The sequence below is a fragment of the Anser anser genome (assembly GCF_964211835.1).
Source record: "Anser anser genome assembly, chromosome: 27".
Lineage (NCBI taxonomy): Eukaryota > Metazoa > Chordata > Aves > Anseriformes > Anatidae > Anser > Anser anser.
Window position 1 is genome coordinate 5,016,538 of NC_139748.1, and position 22,810 is coordinate 5,039,347.

General features: G+C 46.0%; 1 protein-coding gene across 2 annotated transcripts in view; it reads left to right on the forward strand.

Moving 5' to 3' along the window:
- Positions 1-18,203, forward strand: part of PKP1 (plakophilin 1) — a 44,959-nt gene extending 26,756 nt beyond the window's left edge. For both annotated transcript variants that reach the window (XM_083812784.1, XM_083812785.1), the window contains 10 exons: positions 520-727; positions 1,463-1,640; positions 3,736-3,850; positions 5,026-5,181; positions 5,285-5,461; positions 7,566-7,719; positions 8,231-8,417; positions 12,922-13,006; positions 14,119-14,219; positions 14,952-18,203. In XM_083812784.1, coding sequence (XP_083668910.1) covers positions 520-727; positions 1,463-1,640; positions 3,736-3,850; positions 5,026-5,181; positions 5,285-5,461; positions 7,566-7,719; positions 8,231-8,417; positions 12,922-13,006; positions 14,119-14,190 — 1,332 coding nt within the window. In that variant the 3' untranslated portion in view covers positions 14,191-14,219; positions 14,952-18,203. The remainder of the gene's footprint in view (positions 1-519; positions 728-1,462; positions 1,641-3,735; positions 3,851-5,025; positions 5,182-5,284; positions 5,462-7,565; positions 7,720-8,230; positions 8,418-12,921; positions 13,007-14,118; positions 14,220-14,951) is intronic.
- The last annotated feature ends 4,607 nt before the right edge of the window (positions 18,204-22,810 follow it).

Genomic DNA, 22,810 nt, shown 5'->3' on the forward strand with positions numbered 1-22,810 from the left:
TGGGGCTCTAGCCCCTTCCCAGTGCCACCCCTGCCCATACCCTTCCCTCTTCTCTGCTGGAGCATGGCCCATCGCTGCTGGCTGCCCCTGAGGGTGTTTACGCTCTGCCGTGACCGCAGCTCAGCCTGTGATTTCAGGATGCAGATAAATTACCATGTCATGTCATTGCATTGCTATGGATGGCCCCTGTTGTAGGCAGGGCAACATTTTTGCCTGATGGAAATGGATGGAGGTAGGTGAAAGTTTGTGGGAGCAAACACATTTACATCAGCCAAAAATTCGGCCCATGGCCATTACTCATAGGCATCCACTTCTAGAGTCTGAGCTCTAACCTCAAGGACAGCACCCTGGTGCCACAACTGATGGCAAGAACCAGCCGTGCCGTCTGAGGGCTCCAGCCATCCTCCTCTGCCAGGTCCCGTGAGTAGGTTCCATGCTGACTCCTTGCAATTATAGCTGTCCTTCTCCTGGCAATGCTCTGCACACCACGCCAATGTCAGCATGTCTCTCCTGGTGCAGGTCTATCGGCTCGGGGGAATCGCCAAGCTCGTCGAACTGCTCCGCAGCACGAACCAGAACGTACAGCGGGCAGCGGCAGGAGCCCTCCGAAATTTGGTCTTCAGGAATCCGACCAACAAGATAGAAACCCGGCGGCAGAATGGGATAAGGGAGTGTGTGAGCCTCCTACGGAGGACAGGGAACACTGAAATTCAGAAGCAGCTGACAGGTACATGACAGACTGCCAAGAGCCCCTCAGCTGGTGTCAGCCCAGATACCTTGAGCCTCTGAGGAGCTCACCCCTCTGCAAGCACCATGTTCCCATCTGCCTGTTGGCCCTGCTGTCCGACACACAGAGCCAGCAAGAGGATGTTTTATTGTCCTGTTGCATGAAATGGCAACCTAAGACACAAAGCAGAGGAGGTCCTGGCCCTTTGGTGTCCTGCAGGGGTTCCCCAAATTATAGTTGCTCATCGGGGCTGTGCCTCTCCCAGGTTTTCCTGATATTGCCTTGCTATTCCCATGCTTTCCTGGCCCCCTGTCCCCTCTGCAGGGAATGACGAGGGTATTGGCAATCCCGGTACAGCTGGGCAGGTCATCTGGTTGGGGTCTCTCCTCTTCTTGAAGGATTGACTTGAATTCATTGGCGCCGGTCACCCCCAGCTGTGCCTGAGGTCCTGTGTGCAATCCTCCATAAGATCCCTGGAGAGATGCCTTCCTCCCGTAACCTGATTACAATAAACACTAATTCTGGGAAGAGGGATGATGCTTAGATGTACACCTCCTCATGATACCACGCTCCCATTGCCTATCTCCCTTGGGGATGGGCAGAGACTGGGGTTTAGGGCACCCTGAGTTCAGATGGTGGGAGCAAGAACTTTTTTTTTGCTGGAATTCACTCTGATCTCAAACTTCCTAACGCATGGCGACCTTCTGCTTGGGCTTGTGTCCATCTCCTTCCTAGGACTGCTCTGGAACCTCTCCTCCACCGATGAATTAAAGGAAGAGTTGATACAGGAGGCCCTCCCCGTCCTGACAGACTGTGTTATCATCCCTTTCTCTGGCTGGTCTGATGGCGGCTGCAACAGGACAAGAGAAATTATTGACCCAGAAGTTTTCTTCAATGCCACAGGGTGTTTGAGGTGAGTCATCAAGCAGGGACTTAGAGTAGCTTGCCGTGTGTTGACAAGAGCTGAATCTATCTAAATCCTCTTACAATAAGCTAAAAACCACACTTGCTGCAATGCTATTAATAAAAAAAAAAATCTCTCTGAGAAAGTTTTCCCGACTAACAGAGGGTGAAGAAAAAAATGTATGCAAAATATTTTCGTAGTAGGTGTTGTTTATTTTTAAATAGGGTTGCTCTTGTGAAGTCTCTGCTCAAAAAATATAAGTTGCTTTGTAATTGGAGAGCTGTAATATTGAAACCTGACAGCGTTCAGCTTAGACTAGGAATCTTGGCAATTTTTGCCCTTACATTTTGAGGTTTCCAGAGAAAATTCTGGTTGCTAGAAAACAAACCGCTTTGAGTTCTGGGTGATAAAAAGACCGAATTCTCTGTATGGGGAAAACAAGCATTTTCCCACTAATTTAAATAACTGTTTAAGTACAGAATAGTCCCACAGCCCTGGACTTTACCTGCCACCCCTGGCCTATGCAGCTTGCTGCATAGTGGCCTATTTTGCCAGATGGGTCACCCCCAAAAGAGGAGGAGCAGACTGAGCCCAGAGTAGTTTACTTTTTCAGAGAAAAGCCAGAGCCCTTTTGTAGAGGATCTTCGTCCTGACTTGCTGTTTCTCCTACCGCCCTCCTCCACTTGGATGTGAGCACCTTGTCTCACTGGGAACAAGTGGGGGAAAAAAAAAAAAAACTACCCAGTATAATTAGGTACTTTCATCAACTGAAGCTCTCCCCGAGGGAGCACAGCGCCGGCCGCACCCTTACCAGACACGCAGCTAGCAGGAGCTGTATCTGCTTGTGAAACGAAATGGGTGAACACGGCAGGGGCCTTTTGAGACGTGATACTATCGTCTTCTGTGGCTGGGAACCGTGTCTGAAAGATAGCGAGCGCTGCTCCCTTCCCTGTCTTGGAAGGCAACCTTCCCCGCGCAACTGCACGTCGTGATGTGCAGTGTGGAAGAATGCAGCCCTTCATTTTGAGACCATCTGAACCCACTGATACTGCAAAACAGCTTGTTAAAATGAAGGAGAGAGTGCAGGGACAGTGTAAAGCCAGCTTTCCATGGAGCGTAGCTCCAGAAAGGCTCTGCCCCTGTCCTGCAGCCTGCAGCAGCAGGATCCCGCTGAGGACGGTCCTGCAGGATGGCGAGGGAGCTGGGAAGGTGTGGGGGCATGGGGAGCATGGAAAGTGGGGCGAGATGGTCGGGAGCCCCTGCTCCACGGGGGGAGCCGGGCCAGCTCTGACTCACAGCACTGCAACAGCATCACGCAGGGATGAGAACAGCCTTGGGTTTGCCCTGGGCTCGAGCCATTGCTGCTCAAGCATTTCTGGATTGCAGATGAATTCATGGTAATGAAGAGGCTGCAAATCACAGTGAACATCAAATCCAGTTCTGGAACGCCTGGAGTGAATATCTCACAGCGACTGCCAACCTCTCTTTGTTTTTCATTTGCAAGCTACAAGGCAATAAAACAGGGAAGAAAAAAAAAAAGGCAAAAAATATTTCCTGTTACTGGAAAAACTCCCCAGTCCTGGCAGCAACCTGCTGGGTGCTCAGGAATGCATTAGGAACTGGGCAATCCCACTGGTCAGAGTCATTGCTCCTCAGCAGGTCCTTCCCATTCCCCACACAGGCATTGCTATAGACCCTGTGTAGTTGTAGTTCCATGTTTACAACCATTTGCACGTTCCTGTTTTGTTTTGTTTTGTTTTTTTTATTATTATTTATTTTTGGACACAAGGAGGCAATGAGTCTATGTAACATCACGTGTGGCCTCTGATCGTCCTCACTAGGAGGATGTCTTCTATACAGCGTTCCTTAAGAGGACATTTCCCTCTATGGAATCAATCCAGGAGAGCAACATAAGAGCTCTGCACCACTGCAATCATACAGAAGGCCTCCAAAATGAAAGCAGAACTCTGGTCTTGCTGAATATAGGAAAAAAAAAATCAATCAGGGCCATAATTAGAAAAGAGCTGATAGAGACTAGTGAGTGAAGCCAACTAATTCTCTCTCCTCCTTCCCTCCTGACATGCTCTGCCATGGCTTCCTTCAGAAACCTGAGTTCTGCAGACATGGGGCGCCAGACCATGAGGAATTACCCTGGCTTGATCGATTCTGTCATGACTTATGCCCAGAACTGCGTGGCTTCTAACCGACCTGATGACAAGGTACCAGCTGCTCCTCCCCGGCTCTTTGCCTGAGTTCAGCCCCGTAGTTACTCGTTGCAGCTTTCAGAACATCTCCAAATCCCTTTCAAACAAGCATGAGAGGGAACTGGGCTCTTTGTGGTGGCTTTTGACCTACCAAATCCCAGTGCAATCTGTTATAGCATTGCAAATGTGCTGTGCTCTTGGCCTAATGTAGATGTCTGTTTTACAATTTCCCTTTACCAAACACAGAGCCACAGCAAAATAATTTGGTTCCTGAGCCCCCAGAATGCTCCCCTCCCTCACCTTCCCACCCGGGACCCTTCCAGCATCTAAACTTCCATCTCTCGCCCTTCCCACCACCACATCTCTTCTTCTGGCAGGTCACAAGTACATAAGCCCCACGTTGGTGTCACATTCAGCAAGAAGCCAGGAGCCGGTGTCTTTCTACCAGTCCACTGACTGTGACGCTGATCACTGTGTGTAAATGGCACTTTTTTGGACAAAACAGAGTTTATAGCACATTTTCAGGAGCTCAACGCCTGTTATATTAGCCAGACATCCCAGAGTCCCCAGTACAATACCCATTAAAATCAAAAATATTTCAAATGAGCTCAGGATTGAGCAAATCCTCTTTAGGGGACAGCTTTTTTAAAACAAACAAACAAACAAAAAAACATGGTTCCAGAAGAAGATATTGAAGCTAGATGTTTGGAAATGTAACTACATGTTTTGCTGTTGGCTGCAGGTATCTAGTGAAATTCTCCCTTGCTTTTTACAATGGTGTTTGCAGTCATTGATATCTAGGTAAAGCAGGCTTAAAAGCCTGTTCTTGGTTAAAAAAAATAATAATAAAAATAAAAAATCCCCTAATCTGTAGCCATGACTTGGATAAAATCATTGGAAGTTGGCTATGGAACTGAACAGTGACAGAGGGACCTAATGAGGTCCCTCAAGTCAGTCAGCTCACTGAGATCCATCAGATCTCAGTTTGGGCCATGAGGCCTTCATTCATGTCTACTCTTCCTCCTGTCTCCCCTCCACTGCCCTCTGGGCAGTGTTAAGAGCTTATACAGCGTAGCTGCTAGAAAAGATAACTATGGCATGGTATATGTCCTCTCTGTAGCTATATGCAGTGCTGTTCCATATTTCTGCCTAATGTGACCCTTGCATTTTTGTTCTGGGGGTGATTTCAGTCTGTGGAGAATTGCATCTGCATCCTGCACAACCTCTCCTACCGCCTGGATGCCGAAGTTCCCAACAAATACACCCAGCTCAACCACATGGCCCGGAGCGTTTACATGGACAAAACTCTCACAGGCTGCTTCAACAGCAGGAGTGGTAAAATGGAGGTAAGACATGCTGCAAAGGGCTTGGAAATGTGATGTTCAGCCCCAGGCAGGGGCTGCAAGCGAGGAGCAGGATCTGAGTTTCCCATTTCTTGTCTCTTTGTAGAACGATGAGTATGGTGTCCCCCTTCCTGAGGAGGATTTTAAACCCAAAGGGCCCAGCTGGCTCTACCACTCCGATGCCATCCGCACCTACCTGTCCCTAATGGATCAGAGCAAGAAGGATGCCACCCTGGAGGCTTGTGCTGGAGCCCTGCAGAACCTCACTGCGAGCCGGGGGCTGGTAAGCGCTCCTCTCCTCTGCAGACACTCAACCAAACGTGTCAGCACCTTATGGTAGTCAGGAAGGGAAACGTCCTCCTTAAACTATTGCACTATTACAGATCTTTCCACAGTGGAAAGATCCATTAAGATCCATCTCAAGTTCTTATAAACACCAGAGATTTGTTCACATGGGGGCTAGAATCAGTGCCCCAAGGGTCTATCCCAGGTCCGTGTGCCTTTCCAGGGGCTCCTCTGGGTTTCCTCACTCTGTAGGTCATATCACCAGCACCTATAGTACTGGCACCCTCCCCCAGGACACCAGTGAGGATGTGCACAGATGTGCACAGATGTGGGCAGTTGTCCTTAAAGCAGGCAAAATGCTTTAAGGGATGTGCGTGTGCTGCCCGTGTGTGTGTTTCCGAAGCAGGAGGTGGCTCTAATAACAGGGTGGGTTGTGCTGTGGATTGTGCTCACATCGGAGCTGCTTGTAAAATTACCCTTGCAGATGTCCTGTACACGCCGGTGTGGCAGCACAGAGGTGGCACGGGCTGTGTGACACTGTGGACGTTGCATGGGCTTGGGGCTGGCGAGGGACACATCATGACAGCAGCTCCGTTTGCAGTGCCCAATATCGCTGCCCTGGGCATGTCCTCACAGGCTGCATTCACGAGGACAAACCCCGACTTGTCTGTGTCGAACTTCATCAATTCCAATTTAAATAAGATGGCTAGGGAGATAAAGGGGTAATTATTTCGTACGTAGGAGAGGTGTGTCACGTGTGCGAAGCGTTCCACCCAGAAACACGGCGTGACTCACGGAAGGAGCCTGTGCTGCTGGGACGGCATTAACCTGCCAGCTCCGATCTCCTGGGAGCTTTTGTTCCGAGTCTTTCTTTTTTGTTACAAGGCTTTCAGTGTGAAATACTTAGGGATTTTTTTTTTCTTTTCCCATTTAACAAAACCGTGCCGCTAATAACAAGGGGGAGGAAGGCTGGCACAGTAAGGGTAGAGCTGATCAGAGACACAGAGCTGGAGCTACGTGCTCCACGGAAATGAAAAGGCTTTCAGCAATCAAGATCATTACATGAGAATGTTTTCTTTGGGAGGAAGAAAAACAAACAAACAAACAAACAAAAACAGTTCTGAAAGTGGTGCAACAACTTACTTCAGCATTCTAGCAGGGATGTTTGGAATGGACCTGGATGTGCAGAATGTTTTTGTTTTCAGAGGTCTTGCTCCAGCTCCGAGCTGGAGGTGGGGTGAGCTGCTGGGTATGTTCTCACTAAAAGGAAAAAGAAAATAGGGAAGAAGCTTGCAAAGCTTACTATAACCCTTTAGCTTTCAGAGGAAGCACCTGAATCTCTTCCCACTCTCACCTATATGCATCTCAGTCCCACTGGTGTGAGTCTGTAACACAGCATCTGTGCATCCTTGGAGCATGGGAAGGAAATTGAGTCTCAGCCCCATGAAAGGGGGTCACCTTCCAACCCGTTCCCATGTCACTGTTGATGGATGTGTGTCACTCTAGGGGCATGATGAACTCCAGCAGCCTGCCTGGTGGTGCAGTAGCCAAGAAGGTCAGATTAAACTCTATTAATAAGTGGGCAATTTATTAATGGTATGTGCTTCAAAGTCCATGAGCACTCAGCTGCATTGGCTACACCCTAAGATCTTTTAGATTTACGTAAACAAACATGAAATCAGGATCCAAGATGTGTACTTTGGGCCTTTGGCTTGTTTATTAAAGGTATCATTAGCTGTTTCTGCTCCAAAGCAGCCTATTACTTGTGGCACAACAGGGAGCTGAGCAAGGGCAATGTGGACATGAAAGGTAAAATTTCTCCAACTACTGGGAATATCAGTTAGGCAACCAAGTGTCCCCCCCCCCAGGCCTCCAGAAAGAGGACAGGAGTCCCAGTCGTGTGACAGAGGATGGGAGGCTGACTTTGCAAACTCCTGTGGAGAAGAAGGGCAAATGACAAAGTAAGCGGGATTAACGCTAGGCGAAGGTGTTATGCAGATGCTTATTTTATAGCATGGTTGTGTTTGTCTGAACCTGCACATCATTGCAGTTGTGTCCTTCCAGCATGGGAAGTCATGACACTTCACTGTTCTGTCTCCTAGATGTCCAACGCAATGAGCCAACTGATTGGTGTGAAGGAAAAAGGTTTGCCTCGCATAGCACGGCTCCTGCAGTCCAACAGCTCTGAAGTTGTCCGGTCTGGGGCTTCTTTGCTGAGCAATATGTCCCGACATCCTATTCTCCACAAAACCATGGGTAAGTAATTTCCACCACAGTGGATTCCAGAACAAAGTCTAGTTTCTACCTCTCTAATATATGCCCACCTCACTTTGTAAACCCCATAACAGGACTCAGCCAGACTGGGCAAAACGGTGTCATTTGTTCTGGTCAAAAGGACCATTACAAGTGATATATGAAGGCTTAGCAACATGCCTGCTATCTCAGTCTCTACAAGCCTGTGGTATGCTTTATAGATAATGACAACTCTTGCAGGGTCATGAGGATGTAGTGCAGATGATAGTTTTTGGGGAACTGAGTTGGACTTGACTACCCATAACCAACATCATTACCTTTCCAGAAGCCTGCAGCGCTCCTCTTAGCTCTGAAAACCAAGGAAAGGCTATTATGCTATTACCATCCAGCATTATTAGTGCCTCCTTCAGGGGATAACACTGCATTCTTGCATTGAATAGTGCTAACACAAATAATGTCATTCACCTCTGCTAGGTTTTATTTAAATGTTGATTGGAACATTCCACCTCTTTAGCTCACCAGGTGCTCCCAGATGTATCACGTCTCCTGTCATTCCAGTCTGGAAATACCAACAGCTATGGCGAGATCATGACATCAGCTTGTTACACTCTGAGGAACCTCATCATGTCCAACCCACACCTGGGAAAGTGTTACCTGACAAGCAACATGCTAAATAATGTAGTAAGCCTGTGCCGAAATGGGTGAGTTTGGGGCAGAAGGCATGGAGAGGGTCATACACAGACATTTTTGAGCCCCTGTACTCTGTGCAAAGCCAGATTAATATCAGAGCCTTCCGAAACACTTCAGAGCCACAGTGAAGCTTTATTCTTTCCCTGTACCTGTAAATTGAGAGTGCAGATACATTTCGAGCATGCTGGTAGAGACAAATCCTCAGCAGTGGTTTCTTGGAAACAGATATGAGCCATCCAGGGTGGGATTTGTAAAAGGGCCTAAGGCAATTTGCTCATTGAATTTTAAGAAAGTATAAAAGGAACTGAGGGACCAACATCTTAAACCTGTTAAAAATTCCAGCCCCCAAAGCAGGGGAGTTCAGAAGGCAACGTGAATCCCTAGTACCTGGGCTTCTCACTGACAGCTTCCTGCAGCTCTTACCATGAAGGTCAGGTCTGAGATTCAGGCACAGCTTTTATATTGGTATTATGCTTGATTTAATGTTCAAATGTATTCATCTTTTGGTTGGAGCACCCACCTCAAGTGGCAAAATACAGCTGTGACAAACCTTATATATTTTTATATATCTACTTTTTATAAGTAGATCCTCTGGTCTACTCACCTACATGCCATGAACTTGAACAGCTAAACAATCCCAACATATTTTACTACTTTTTCTTCTGGGATTTGGTTTGAGTTTTGCAGGTAATAATTCCATCCTGTTTGTTATCCACACCCCTTATAGCCCTGTGTAAAAGCTTGTCAACCCTTGCCAAACCTTGTGCTCTTTTCTGGCCAAATTGGTGTTTAACTTACAATGGAGCTTACAGTATTATCATGTATTCTCCATTCCAAGACTCTCATCTCTCCTCCCATCTGTCTTTGTTTTAAAATACCTTGTGCAAGTAACCTGTTGTTTTCTGTTGTGAAAAGACATTCACATGCCTTCTCCATCATCCTTTGATAAACCACGTACAGCTTACCACTTGTTTCAAGGCAGCAGAGACTCTCAGTCATTAGAAGTGGCCTCTTTGTTTAGTTTGGACCTCAGCCAACATATATCAGTCACTTTGCTGCTTTTATATGCTTCCACTCTGCAACAAGCCCAATTAACACAAAACCCTGCCCTCTTCTAAGTCTTCATTGTTATGAATGGCATTAACTTCTGCCTAAAGTCCCGCTTTGGCTCTCTCAGACAAGTCATCGGCTAATTTACTACTTCAGCTGAATATTGCTCAACTGGGGTTGTGCGTACCTTAATTGTCTTGCCTGTTTTGTGTGTTGAGCTTTGTTTTCAATGAGTCATGGAACTGTGAGAGTTACTAAACTCTGGAGATGTCTTCAGTGTGTTCCGCCTGTCTTCATCACAAATTCCTCCTGAGAAGCTCCCTGATTCTTTCCAAAAAAGGAACTTGAATTCGTCCTTTTACTCCTTTATTCATTTCTGTCCCCGTGGATTTTTATGCTGTTTGATTCTTATGAAAAAACACCAACAATTGACATCCAAGACTAATCTATTTTATTCCAACCATATTATTTCAGACTGTTCCCATAGGGCAGATGTTAAAAAGATCTCCCCTCTAGTGACTTGACCCTGCTAATTCACAAATTGGCTAACTTTGGCCATCCCATGTCGCACCTTGTTAGCATTTTGCAGGGCTTTCTCTCTTTGTTTGCCTTAGTTTCCCTATGGACACACTTCCTTCTCCCCAAGCATTGGTGTTGGTTGCTTGACGTGTTTGCGTAACGCTCCCCTGGCACATGTTTATTCTGCCACCTACCAAACACTTCTTAGATTTTTGAACTGGTCTCTCTTTACATTTGAAGCTGTAAGCTTCAAATGTGTGTTTAACATGCTTGAACAATTTTGTGTTCATATTTTAGAAAGAACTTTCAAGCTAAAGACAAGTAAGTTGTGTATACTTTCCCTTCTCATGTACTTCTCAGATGACACCCAGCTCTCCTCAAAGTCAGGGTTTCTTTTTCTTAACGCTACGTGTAGCTGTGTTCTGAGTGAAAGGCATGAACGGTTCAGGAGTTTATCTGATAGCTGTGGTTTCTTCTCCTTCCTGGAGCATCCCAATTAGATAATTGTCTCAGTCTCCTGCATATATCCTCCCCTATGACATAGGCTTCAGAGTGACGATAGTGTTTGCTCACTCTCTGTTATTTTTAATTCAGGTTGCCAAAATATTGAATATTATCTTTTTGTGTGTGGTGGTGTTTCTGAAAATCAAGCTCCAGTTACTGATTTTTTTTGTGATGTCCTTTTCTTCTTTTTTCTGCAACTGTCTGAAAAATAGTCCTCTTCTCATTTTCAAGCAACATTATTTAACTGTTAAAATCATAATTTTTCTCAATAATTCTCTGGCCTGCACCAAAAGCTTATCTCCAAAATGTCTTTCTGTAACTTTAGAGCATCAGATTTGCAATCTGTCTCACAACCCCTTTATCACTGATTTGTTCCAATTTCTCTTTCTTTGTTCTTTTCTTGATTCCTTTTCTTTTCCACAGGAGAGATTCTGTGGAAGAGAGTTCTTCTCACCCACAAATTTCCAGCTTCCTAGTTCTACTAAAGATTGCATCTTGGTATCGATTTTGTAATCTTTTCCTTGGAAGCCCCTCTTGCAGGAATTTCTTGGCATTTCCTATGGTTCTTGATATTTTTGTCCTTTGAGGAAACATAAGTTTCCCCATTTTTTCCCATTATTTGATACGCATTGTTCCCATAATTTGGTATGCATGCTGAAGGGCATTGTCTTTTGTGCTGCAGTCACGCTTTCCCTCCCCAGTCCTTTTGACTGGGTTCTTGCTATATTTTGTTGGATTAATAGCTTTCGGGATGACTGCTACCACTGCCACCAGTGGACATATTCACTGTTGTCTTTCCACATCTTCTGATTCAAGCTGTAAAAACAGTCTGTTCTTAAAATGAACTTTGATGGTCAGGCAGCTTGTTTTCAAAAAAAACTTCTCCCCACATGAGCTGTCCTTGATATTCTGTCCCATGGTATACACTTTATAGTTATACAGTATTCCCAGCTCTTTTTTTTTAGGATATGCTACTTTACATATTGAGGTTGTCATCACAGCTGCATCAGTTCATGCTTAATCTTTTTATACCTAAATAGTAGCGCTGGATATTCTGTGTGTAATAGAGCCAGTACCAATCCTTCGAATTAAGAATGAACAGCTCTGCTATATATGCTGCAGCTATATATGGTCTAAAGACACAATGGCAAAAAGAACATAGTTGGCATCATTAGAAGCAAATTATTTTAAAAAAATGAAAATCAATCTATCTTAGAAACAGAAAAACAACATGAAACAATATATCCCTGAAAAAAGGTGTCTGGGACATGACTATTGAATCCTAAATAACTCAAAAGTTTATTGCTTTTCAATGGCTTTTCAGCCAGATACTATTTTCAACCACAACATTTTTTTAAGCATAGTCATTCTGATTACAGGGTATAGGTTGGTTATAACCAGAGAAACAGTTTTGCAATAAAAACTAGTTCTCCTGTCCCAAAACATTGCTCAAGAATTTCTGGTTATGCACGGCTCCCCCAGTCCTCAACGCAGTACCAACATATGTGACTGGCACAACCCGTGTGGTGATTCTAACCAGATTAAACTTGGGAATTTCTTGTATGCTAGGAGGTCTTTGGTAACGACTGCTGCTTATGTGAGAGAAAAGCCCCAAAATATACTCAGTGGGGTTAGATTCCTGTCCTTCCACACTCACAGGAATGGTGTTTGCAGGTCCCAAGTGGTTCCTGATGACCGCTCTGCCACTCCTGTCCTCTAATGCGTCTTTTTGAGGACACTTTTCCTGAAACTGGGAGCCAGGGATGGTCCTGAGCCTGGTCTCCCCTTCATCGCCCTGTTTGAGACAGTCTGGGGCTGTCTCACTAGGCCCACACCAGGAGTCTTCCACAGGCAGGACGTGGTCCAGCAGATCAGGAGCAGTGATAACAACCAGCAGTGAGGTTTAGATCTAGGTTGTCATATGAAATGTTCCAAAATTATAGAAGATACTGTTATGACTCATGGTTTCGGAGCTGTTACATGAGCAAGTATCTATTAACTTGTGCTGAGTAAGGACTTCTGGTTACAGATGTTGTTATTGTGAATGCTCCCATCTCCTCCGTCCCCACAGGCAGCACGGAGCCCTTCCCTGCACTGCCCTCCCGAGGGTTCACCCACAACGTCCCTACGGAGCCCAGGGATGGGCTGCCACCTTTGCACGCTTCTTTCACTCTCCTGGATTTCACACTCCAGAAGCACTCCTTCAGCTCAGTTTCTTTGCTCTGATCTTCCCCTTTTCATTTGTCCCGTTCTGGCCCCAGTGGTTGCTGTCGCATAACCTCGCTGAGAGAGCAGCGGAGGTTTCCCGGGCAGGCCTCTGTCAGGCCGAGCCAGCCCCAGATGGGGATGGCTCAGGTAGGCCATGGGTAACACGTCCTGGTGTCTGTGGGCCGCTGCTCTGCAGCCATCCAGAATTCACCCGTGCTGCTTTCATCTTCCCAGCTCCTGTCCGAAAGCGGCTGAAGCTGCTCGCCTCCTCCTGACAGATCTTTGGTCGAACAGGGAGCTGCAGAGTGTGCTGAAGCAGGTAAGGAAAGCCCTTCTGCCTCCTGGCTGACAGAGCAGCCCCGGTCTTGACTCGCAGCGAGATTGCAGAGGTCGTGATTCAGCAGCGGGTACGGGCAGGGGCTGGGAGCAGCCCGAGGCACGGGACCGGTGACGCTCAGCACTCAGGCACCACATACGGCCCGAGGAAGAGGCAGTGGGGTCGCAACCACAGCTCCCGGGGCTGTCTTTAGGGATTTCCCTATCGCAGCCAGTTGTGTAGGATCAGCGTATCCTGCCAAATCCTCACAAAAGTTCCTCCTCTCTTTTCCCCCATTTTCTTCTGCAATCCGTAACCCTTCCCTGTGGTCACATCACCCCTACGGTCAGGATAATCTTTAAAAGGAATAAGAAGAGATTTTAGGATTTGTTTTGCTCCCTGCAACAGAAACTGTTGAAGTGCCAAGCCAGACGGGGCACTGAGCCAGCTCCTAGCTCCCAGTGGCTTGCTTTGAACGAGCCGGGTTTTTCCAACTCAACAACAGCAGCACCTGCAGAGAGTAAAGGGCCAAATTAAAGAGAAGGAGTAACATCCACAAAGGGGAATACCCTGGGGGCAGGAAGGTAGAGAGAACCTAAATATCATTCTTCTATTAACGGTTAGGGACTTTTCTCCATAGGAGTTCGTGTAGCTTTGCACCAGGCTCTGCTCAGGAGCTTGTGCCAACTCATTTTGATGTGACTGAGTCACTCCTGTGCTCATCACATAGGTATATACATCAGAGAAACAGGCTGGGAGTCTGCAAGGATATATGCATCATGCATGTATCTTTGCCATGTTTCCAGGATGGGGAATAAGATGAATTAACGTTGAGTAAAGGATTACGTGAAGGTTTCCTCCAGTAAAGCTGGAGGAGTCCAGCTCCTAGCAGGCAGAGAACAAAGCAAGAAGGCGAAGTCCATCCACAAGGGTGCCTGTTTACGTGTTGAGGGCATGCAGAGGGAGGACAGAGAAGGCTGTTTGAGAATGAATCACACTTTTTAGGTGGAGGACAGCTTTCGAACTGGGCAGGAGGCTGTCTCACAGCAATAGATAGGTATCGGTTTTGAGGGCAATGCACATTCACTCCGCTTTGTATACATCTGCTTTTTCAGCAAGGATTTGATAAGAACATGATGGGATCTTTAGCTGGAACAACCTTCAGGACTCTCTCCTCCAGATTTTAGGAGCCTCTCCATGCACTTCTGGGCTGCAGGTGAGAACGGGGCCCACATCCATGGGGAAAGGGTGACTGGGGGCAGAGGAGCAGTGCATGAGCCCCATCAGAATTTTGCTCTTTTTAGTCATCCCCAAAGTGTTTTGTGTGATGCCTCACACCATTATCCTTAAACATTTTATGAACACTTAAGAATCTGCCAGTAGCCTCATGTCAAAATTTGGAACTCTGTGGTACCATCCAAACAATCCCAACAGAGAAACCAGGTTGGAGGGATCAAGGGCAGACTTTTCAGAGCATCACTAGGATATTTTTTCAGTGTGGGATGAGGTCTGAATCTGCAAAGTACTTCTGATTCATAATTCCCACTGAAGGGAAAGGTGTTGACCAGTTCTGCATTTTTTCAGGTATCAGATCTCTCTATAAGGTGGTATCGAGTTCATGGAGAACTAATTATATTCTCTCTTCCCCAACATGCTCTTTGCAGTCAAACTAAGCACAGTCCCGATGTAAGAGGAAATGGCAAATCCCACTTCTCTCCTTCTCCCCAGGCATGAATTTTGCTTCTTGCTTTGTTGGGTGGTTTCCACTGGGACTCAGCGTGATACTTCAGAGGAGTGTGGGAGTCCAGGGGGAAGAGCTATGGGTAACACAGAAACTGGGGACAGGCCAAGGGAAAAGATTAAAAGTTAGCTTTGAATGTAAAGAAAAAGATTTCTTGAATGCTTTAATTATCTGGGTATTTCTTTTTTCTTTTTTTCTCCATTTCAGAATTTGGAATTGGTTCGTGTCCAGGAAGACAACCCTTTCACAATTACTTAGGATGTTAAAGATGTAGATTGTTTCTGAGTTAAACTCAATTGTAAAGCAAACTAAACATATGGATTTCATGTGGATGATACTGATATTTTTAAGCATTTTCTTCTTTTTAGGGGGGAGAAGGGACTTTTAACGAGGTTATACTTTCTTGATGTCAATAATTATTTTTTTTGCAAAGAGTGTGTCTGTGTAACTATGTACATGTTGCTGTGTATGTGTGCATGCAGACAACATACATGTGCACACTTGGCAAGTAGGATCTTCCTACGGGCGTAGCCCCCTGTCTTCCACCAGAAGTCAGTGTAATTTGTGCAGTTTATCCCCCTTGTAGAGTTTTGATAAATTCCACTCGATCCATGCACCAAATGCTGCCACACTAAACACTTGTCACAGCCTATTTTTACTCACAAGTACAAAAATTACCAGTTTTATGTTAAGTTCCCCCATTGCATATGGCTATTTTAAACAGATACACACAACAGTACTCTTCTTTAAAAAGGCTGGTTATTCCTAACATTTATGAACATGGGCTTCTTTTCTGCTTTTGATTTTTTCTCCGATGAACTCTTATAGTTATTAGTATGTTCTTTCCTGTCATGTGAACTCTTTATCTCAAGAAGCAAATTGACGTCTGCTGATTCTCTCCTGGGTCTCAGTAACCGTTCTCTGAAGCTGTATGTGAGGGGACAATTATAACACATCTGCAGAGCATGAATATACCAGGTCCCAAATCGTTTTGAGCACCGGAACAACGCCATCTCATGACTGTACCTGGACAAATGTGGCTTTTGAGAAGCTGAGCTGGAGACAGGAGGAGTTTGTTTTCCCCAGGGTCACTCACTGACTGCCACCCAGGGCTCAAGAGTGAGGGATGTGGCCTTTTTAATCACGGTTTGTTTGTACTGATCAAGGTAAAGAAATAGCATTAATATGCAAAGGAGTATAAGCATGTGTGTGAAGTCAGAAGCTCAGACACCCAGGGAAAGGACCAGCTAAGGATGTGTTTGTGCAGGGGCAGCAGACCCTGTTTTGCAGATGCCAAGGGTTCAGGAGGTGCTTGGGAAGGACGAGTTATGTAGCTGAGTCTGGAAAGGGAAAAACAGTCTCGCTTTTTTTAAGTGTCAGCCTCCTCACTTGGTGGCAAGTGGTATATCCCATTCACTTGACAGATATTCTGTGATTCGTGACTGCCGAGGGTCTATCCATAACAGTCAGGTTGGCTTTAACACAGCTCCAGACCTAAGAAATGGGGGGGCACTTGTCCCCTGTTTTGACAGGACAGAGCACGTGTCCGCAGAGAGGGAGATCGTTTGCCTGCTGGTTTTTCTCTTGGACTACAAAGGGTGGCTTAATCTTGTGCACTTTAATGAGCAACAACTATTTGCTTGCATTCACCCACGTTCAGTCGAGAGCTTTCTGTGCAGAGCTCCCAGCCAAATGAAAGAGAAAAAAGCACCTTTGAAGTGGAGAGCTAGAACCAGGTGAATCCGGTAGGACAGTTTCAGGAGCATTTAAACAGCAGCAAAGGAGCCCAGGCCCGTGGGCATGCCCTTGCCATACCTGCCAGATGTTACGTAGCTGGATATACATTCTCATTTCATGGTTCAAAATGTTTTCGGCAGGACCCAAGACTATGGACGTCCAAAATGGCTGCAGTATCCACAGGAAGGATTGTTACAGTTTTGGTGTAAAAGTATGTTGCGTGCAATTTTGCATTCAGATTTGTTCCTGTAATTACATGTTAGACTGAAGTCCTGGGAGCTAATGTTTTTCCCTGTAAAATTAATTGGGGAAAGCTAACTACAAAATGTAATGATGGAATATTGAGGAAATTCATTCTAATTGGCTGTTATTTAAGCTTTATTTTAAAACAGTGTTGCTGCTTTCACCGGTAATGCAGTTTACTATAGTGCTATATTAGGCACAAAGAGCTGTAGCTATATGATAATCATCTCACAATTAAATTTACAAGTACTGGAGATTTCATTACTAAATATTAAACTCAAAGGACCAGATACATCATTCCCATAAACGTTATTAGTACAGTAAAGTTTTTTTGTTTTTTTCTTCCAAAGCTCATAAAACGATAAAAATAGAATTTGTCTCCATCCTCGAGATCTTCCAAACTTGACTGGACACAGCCCTGAGCAGCCCAATCTGGCTCTGACACTATCCCTGCATTGAGCTGGGCAGACCAGAGAGGTCCCTTCCAATCTTAATTTCCTTATTATGCTGCTGCATGTTGCTGCTCTCATACCTCAAAATATAGCTAACTTGAGAGAGCAGGGTGCTGTGTGAAGTGCTCTGCTACCCCAGGGCTGTTTTGCATCTATTTTTTTTTCCCCAGGAAATTCTCTGATACTCAACTCTGTTTTCCTCAGTTTCTCCTTGTAAAATCTGGACTACAGATTCTACCCAAGTAGGAGAAGTGACCCTGATGCCCAGCTGTGAAAGGAAAGGAAAATCAGACTTACTGGAGTAACTGGTGTTGCTCATAACCAGCAGTTTGGGACTTTCTTTTCCAAGCAATGCTTCTCCCAGGGACAGGGCTCAGCACTGAAGTACTTGGATGCTGTTCTCACCTCCAAAGTAAACATTTTTCATTCTAGGGAGACATTGTTTTTTAAAGGCACGCCTTTAACTCTGACACCTGCTTCAATGAGCTATTTTCCTGGTTTTCACTTATGCAAGAGCCAAGTAGGGCGCATCCCCAGTGATACGGGTGAGGCGGGCACAGTACGTAGCTCACGCTCTGGGTCGTAGTGATGGAGAATTACTGAGGGAAGGACCGTAGCTAGCAGCACTGTGAGCTCTGCCAGCAGCAGAAATAAGAGCAGTTGGGGCTTGATTTGTGCGCAGGACACGCAACCATGTAAATAAATACCATACTTGTCTGTCCTGGGCTTAGCAGAGCTTTTTGGTCTATTTTCTCATAAAATGCTTTGTTTGTTTGTGTATGTACAATCTAACCCACCCCAGCATTTCAGAAGCCTCATGGACAAGTAGAAGGCAGTAGGCAGTTTTATTCCTCTCTGACCATACACCAGTTTGTGACCACCCTAGCCTACCAGTCCATAGCTATACAGTGTATTCTGTAAGATATAGGTATGTGAGAATAATGTATCAGTTTTGTTTTGGCTGTACTGTATGTATTTGCTTCATTGGAAAAGCTGAAATCAATAAAAATTGCTGGAATTTCTTCAAGCTTCCTGTTTCAGGCGGTTTTATTTTTGTTGTCTTGCCATGATATTGGGAATGAACAAAGCATCTGTTTGAGAGGTTTGCAGGGGCCTGTTACCCTGCAGCATTCAGCCACTGGTCTCACCACTGGTCTGTTCTGCCTTTGCTGATACAAGGAATGAAGCTGTAAAGCCTGTTTCCTCCACCATTTCATCTTTGGCAAGCCTCAGAAGGTTTCTCTCCCATGAGCTTTTACAGTCACCACTTCAACCTATGAAAAATTTAAGTATTGATAGCATCATTTGTGTCACCTCTATGGATCCGCACTTTGTTGTGGGGAAAAAAAGAAAAACACCTTAATTTCTTCTGAACCTGACTCACATGAGTGGTGTTTGAAGCTACCTAGGTCTTATATTTTAAAAGCGAGATGAATTGATGATCCCCAGTGTCTCAGACAGCCATGGGCTGTCTATGGTCCAGGCTGGAAAGTCCCAGACCAGTTCCTCAGACACAGCCATCGTTCATTGTGCACGGTGACCTACTCTGAACCTGTCCCGATTAAATTATTTCCTGCAGAGATGGGGAGGCCAGAACTGCATTCAGTATGCAAAGAGTGACTAAGTTGTGGGTTTATTTAGGGATCTAATAGCCACATTTTTTGTTCTCTTCTGCTTCCCTAGTAATACATAAAACTCAGCTTGCTTTCTGCACCACTGTTGTGCATTGAGCTGTCACTGGGATGGGACCATCTATCATAAAGTTTCCTCCATGTCAACTCCAAGCCCGTCATTTGGGAAGATAAGTTTATTTCACCCCAAGCATATCACCTAGCATTTTCTAAGCTGATGTTTCTCTATCATTTATCACCCATTCCTTATAGATCTATATTTCACCCAAGTTTTGTATACAGGCATCACATTTAGTTCTCAGGTACGTGGCCATGTGGGTTTTCCCCTGTCAGGTATTGGATGTTGTAGGAATCTTCCTCATTTCTCAGAAGCACAACATGTGAAAGAAAGAGAAAGAGAGAGAGAGAGAAAGAAGAAGAAAGTTCTTTCTCTGCTCTTCCCCTTTGCAAATATTGTTTTCACCCTGATATTTATTGACCCTCCAGTCTCTGTGGCAGGCCTTCGTATAATTGAAGACACTCTTATTTTTTATATCTTATTCTTATGACGTTGCTCCTTCAACTCCTTTTTGGCATATTAGTTCAGCATATTTTGGCATATTTAGTTCAGTTTACATTTAACTTGGCAGAGGTTATGAAGTTTTTCCTACTTTTGTCTTCAGCTATTCAAACAACACCTTCTGATAATTTCCCTCTCCTGCTGCTTAACCCAGCCAGCTCCCTTCTGCTCTTACTCGATGAGTTCTTAATTGGTGGGATTTACTGGGTTTGTCTTTCAATATGATAAGCATAATCTGCACTGCCTGTAATGTTCAAATCTTTGCTTTCCCTTAACAAGCATCATCCTTTAAGTTCCCCTTTCAGAAGAAGTACACAATGGTGGAAGTTTAGGCTGTTCTTGATCCAGATGTTGATGGTACAGAGCAGGTCTACAGATGTAAGATTTGGGACCAGACCCGTCATGCTAATCAGGACCAATTTTAAGGCTGCATCTGCTTTGGGGACTTCCCAGCCTGCTCCAAGGAATTGCTGTCAACAGCATCTAAGGATTTGGTCTCTGCATCACAACCTGCAGCAGCTGTAACCTGACCTACATGGGGACAATTGAAGTGCAGGACGCACAGAAGATGCAGTGATTCCTGCACTGTGGAACACTGCAGCGTACAAATACTGATGGCAGCACTGCAAAAATAATAAGGAAGCAGCATCCTCTTAATCTCCTTCAGAAGATTGCTCTTCAGAGAAGAAACCTGGCAAAGGGGAACATGATCTCAGCTATGAGGAGTGTTTAGCTTGTTTACTCGAGGCAAGGTTTAGGGATAATCCTTACCACTGACAAGTGTCTTACAAAAAGAGGATTCATAGCCTATCAGACAGGCTAGGCACATCCTGTAAATCCATACATAGAAAAAGGGGCAGGCATCACCCTGTGCCATTTTGCACAGAGCTCCTTTCCAGGAACACCCTCTGCTGAGATTTTTGAAGGCTGGGAAAGCACCAGAGGATTAAGCACAGAGGCAAAGCATCAAACCCCAAACTCCTTAATCAGCTTTGGATGGACCTTATACAGCAACACTTTGAAAAAGAAATTGCATTGACAACCATGATCATTCCTTACCCAAGCTGTTTCTAGGACAGCGCATATTTCCAATTGGCTTTGAATGTAGTACCTAAGCAATTGTCTTACGAAAGTCCTTGTGGAACAGTGTATCCAGAACTGCTTGGGAGGATTAACTATCAATATCGCATGTGCTGATGATGTCAATTCCACAGCTTCTTCAGGTACAATCCGCACCTGAAGGCACAGCCAAGAACGGACATATAAATTATAGGCTAGGAAAGCAAGTAGTCTTCCACTGAGTCTAGCAGAGATGCAGAGTGTCTAAAATTAATGCAGATGAGTCCTACCTCTGTATTCTCGAGCAGGCTCTCTGGACACTGAAGAAGGACAGGTCATGTGTCATTGTAGATTGCAGCACATGGCTGAAATTTAGAAATTAAAGGTTGCTCAGCAATGAACATGACACTACTATGTGTTTGGATCTCTCTCTGTCCATTTGCAGTATGTAAAATGAATACCAAGAATCTGGAACATGCTTTCATTTGGGGACCATTACCCACATAAGAAAATTTCCTTTTTGGACAGGGCAGCCTGTAGACACATGCAAAGACCGTAGGGATGTTGGCAAGAAAAAGACAAGCAAGATGCTCCTCGTGTGGTTCAAATGCAGTGAAAGGTGCATCCCCTCCAGAGGCTGGGTCAGGGAGTCATGGACACACTGATTTAGCTCAAAGGCACTGGTATTGCAGAAGGATTCAAGGGAAACAAAATGGGGTCTGCAGCGCGCAGGGCATTTGTACAGCATTCCTTCTCCAGAATACAGCAAGCAGTAAGTTCATGGAAACCTTACAGATCCTAGAGCTCATAGGACCTCAAATAATGCATGAGACTCAACCTGAAACACCTTATCGCAGCAATAAAGTAACCCCAGTGTAGCCCCACCAGTTCCACAGTGCCACTTTTGAATCTTTATTGCTGCCTATGATGTGTTTGGAGCAGACTTTGCTCTCCATTTCCAGGCCTGTGGGACACCTTTCCTGCAGGTCCCAGGCATCCCCAGAAATACCCCACTGCCTCAAGCCACCACCCAGAGGATCATCACCTCCCAGCCCAAAGCGGTTCCCAATTTGGGCTAATTAAACTGTGCAGAGACCACATGGCACCGTGCAGAGCATCCCTAGGACACACCGAGCCCCGGCCGCACACCGCAATAGCACAAACGACCCCACAGTGCCACCGCCTCGTGCTGGGACACACTTGTACAGCCGAGCTCCTCTATCTCGGTTTCCCACACCCTGGGCGCGATCACCCCGAGCAGAGGCACCGCCGTGGCATCCCGGTCCCACACGGCACGCTCCCGGAGGACATGTGGCAGCCCATACCAAAAGCCCTGCCCCATAAAAGCCTGGTAGGTGTAACTGAGCTTCAGCATACACAGGGCACCCGCAGCCCACAGCCCCCATAGCGCTCGTGCACCCACACTCCAGGGCGTCTCCACCACGGGAGCTGGGGGCATGGGTCAGAGGAAGGCACAAGTCCTGTGCGAGGTGCAATGACTCATTCCCTATTTACCTTCCCTGTAACGTTCGTTACTTTATGCTCCTCCATCGTATAACCCTCATTTGTATCTTTCCCGCAGCTATGTGTCCTTGCAGATTTAATCTTACTGAGCACGGAAGTTGTTATCTATCCAAGACTGTACTTGGCCCCTTTCTTGGTGTTTTCTAAGCTTGCCTTTGTCCCTTGGGACATGTTGTAGGAAAGCCTTTTGAGGGACTCCTATGAAGCTACCAAACCCAGAACCATGTCTCTCTCTCCTCTAACAGCAGGTCTCTCCTTTGCATGGCCGAGGTGCAGGAAGAGCCTTTACAGCCCCTTCTCCTCCATCCACGTGGGTGGAGTAGTGACATCCAGAGCAACATTTCCTTGTTTCAGGAAACACCAAGCGCAGTTTGTCAGGATGTGGCATCCACCCCTGGATGCTCACACTGAATGACCGCCGTCTGACCAAGCCCCAGTTATGCTCTTCCAGCTCCCCTTCCAGCTTTCTGCAGTCTCATGTCAGAAGGGATCTGGTGAGGGGGCAACCACATCCCAGCTCCCACCCATCCGTGCACTGATCCTGCAAGCTGGTGTCACCAACGAGACCCTTGGTGCCCTCAGCATCCCCAGCCCGCAGCAGGGATGAGCAAGGGAGCATCTCACATGGGGAAGAGCACAAGAGTCTTTGCAGGGTACGAGGGGTGGCACTGGGGAGGAATTGCTGGCAGTAAACCTGAGGATCTGCTCCTGATCAATGCTTTAGCCAATACTGCAGGTCTCGGGTGCAATCTCAGATGTCCTGAAGCTGCGAGATGGCCACATCTGAGCGCTGCTCCTGCAGCAGCTCCAGAGCTCGATGCTGTCATACCCAGACCTGCCCGAGCCTGGTTTCTCCCCTTC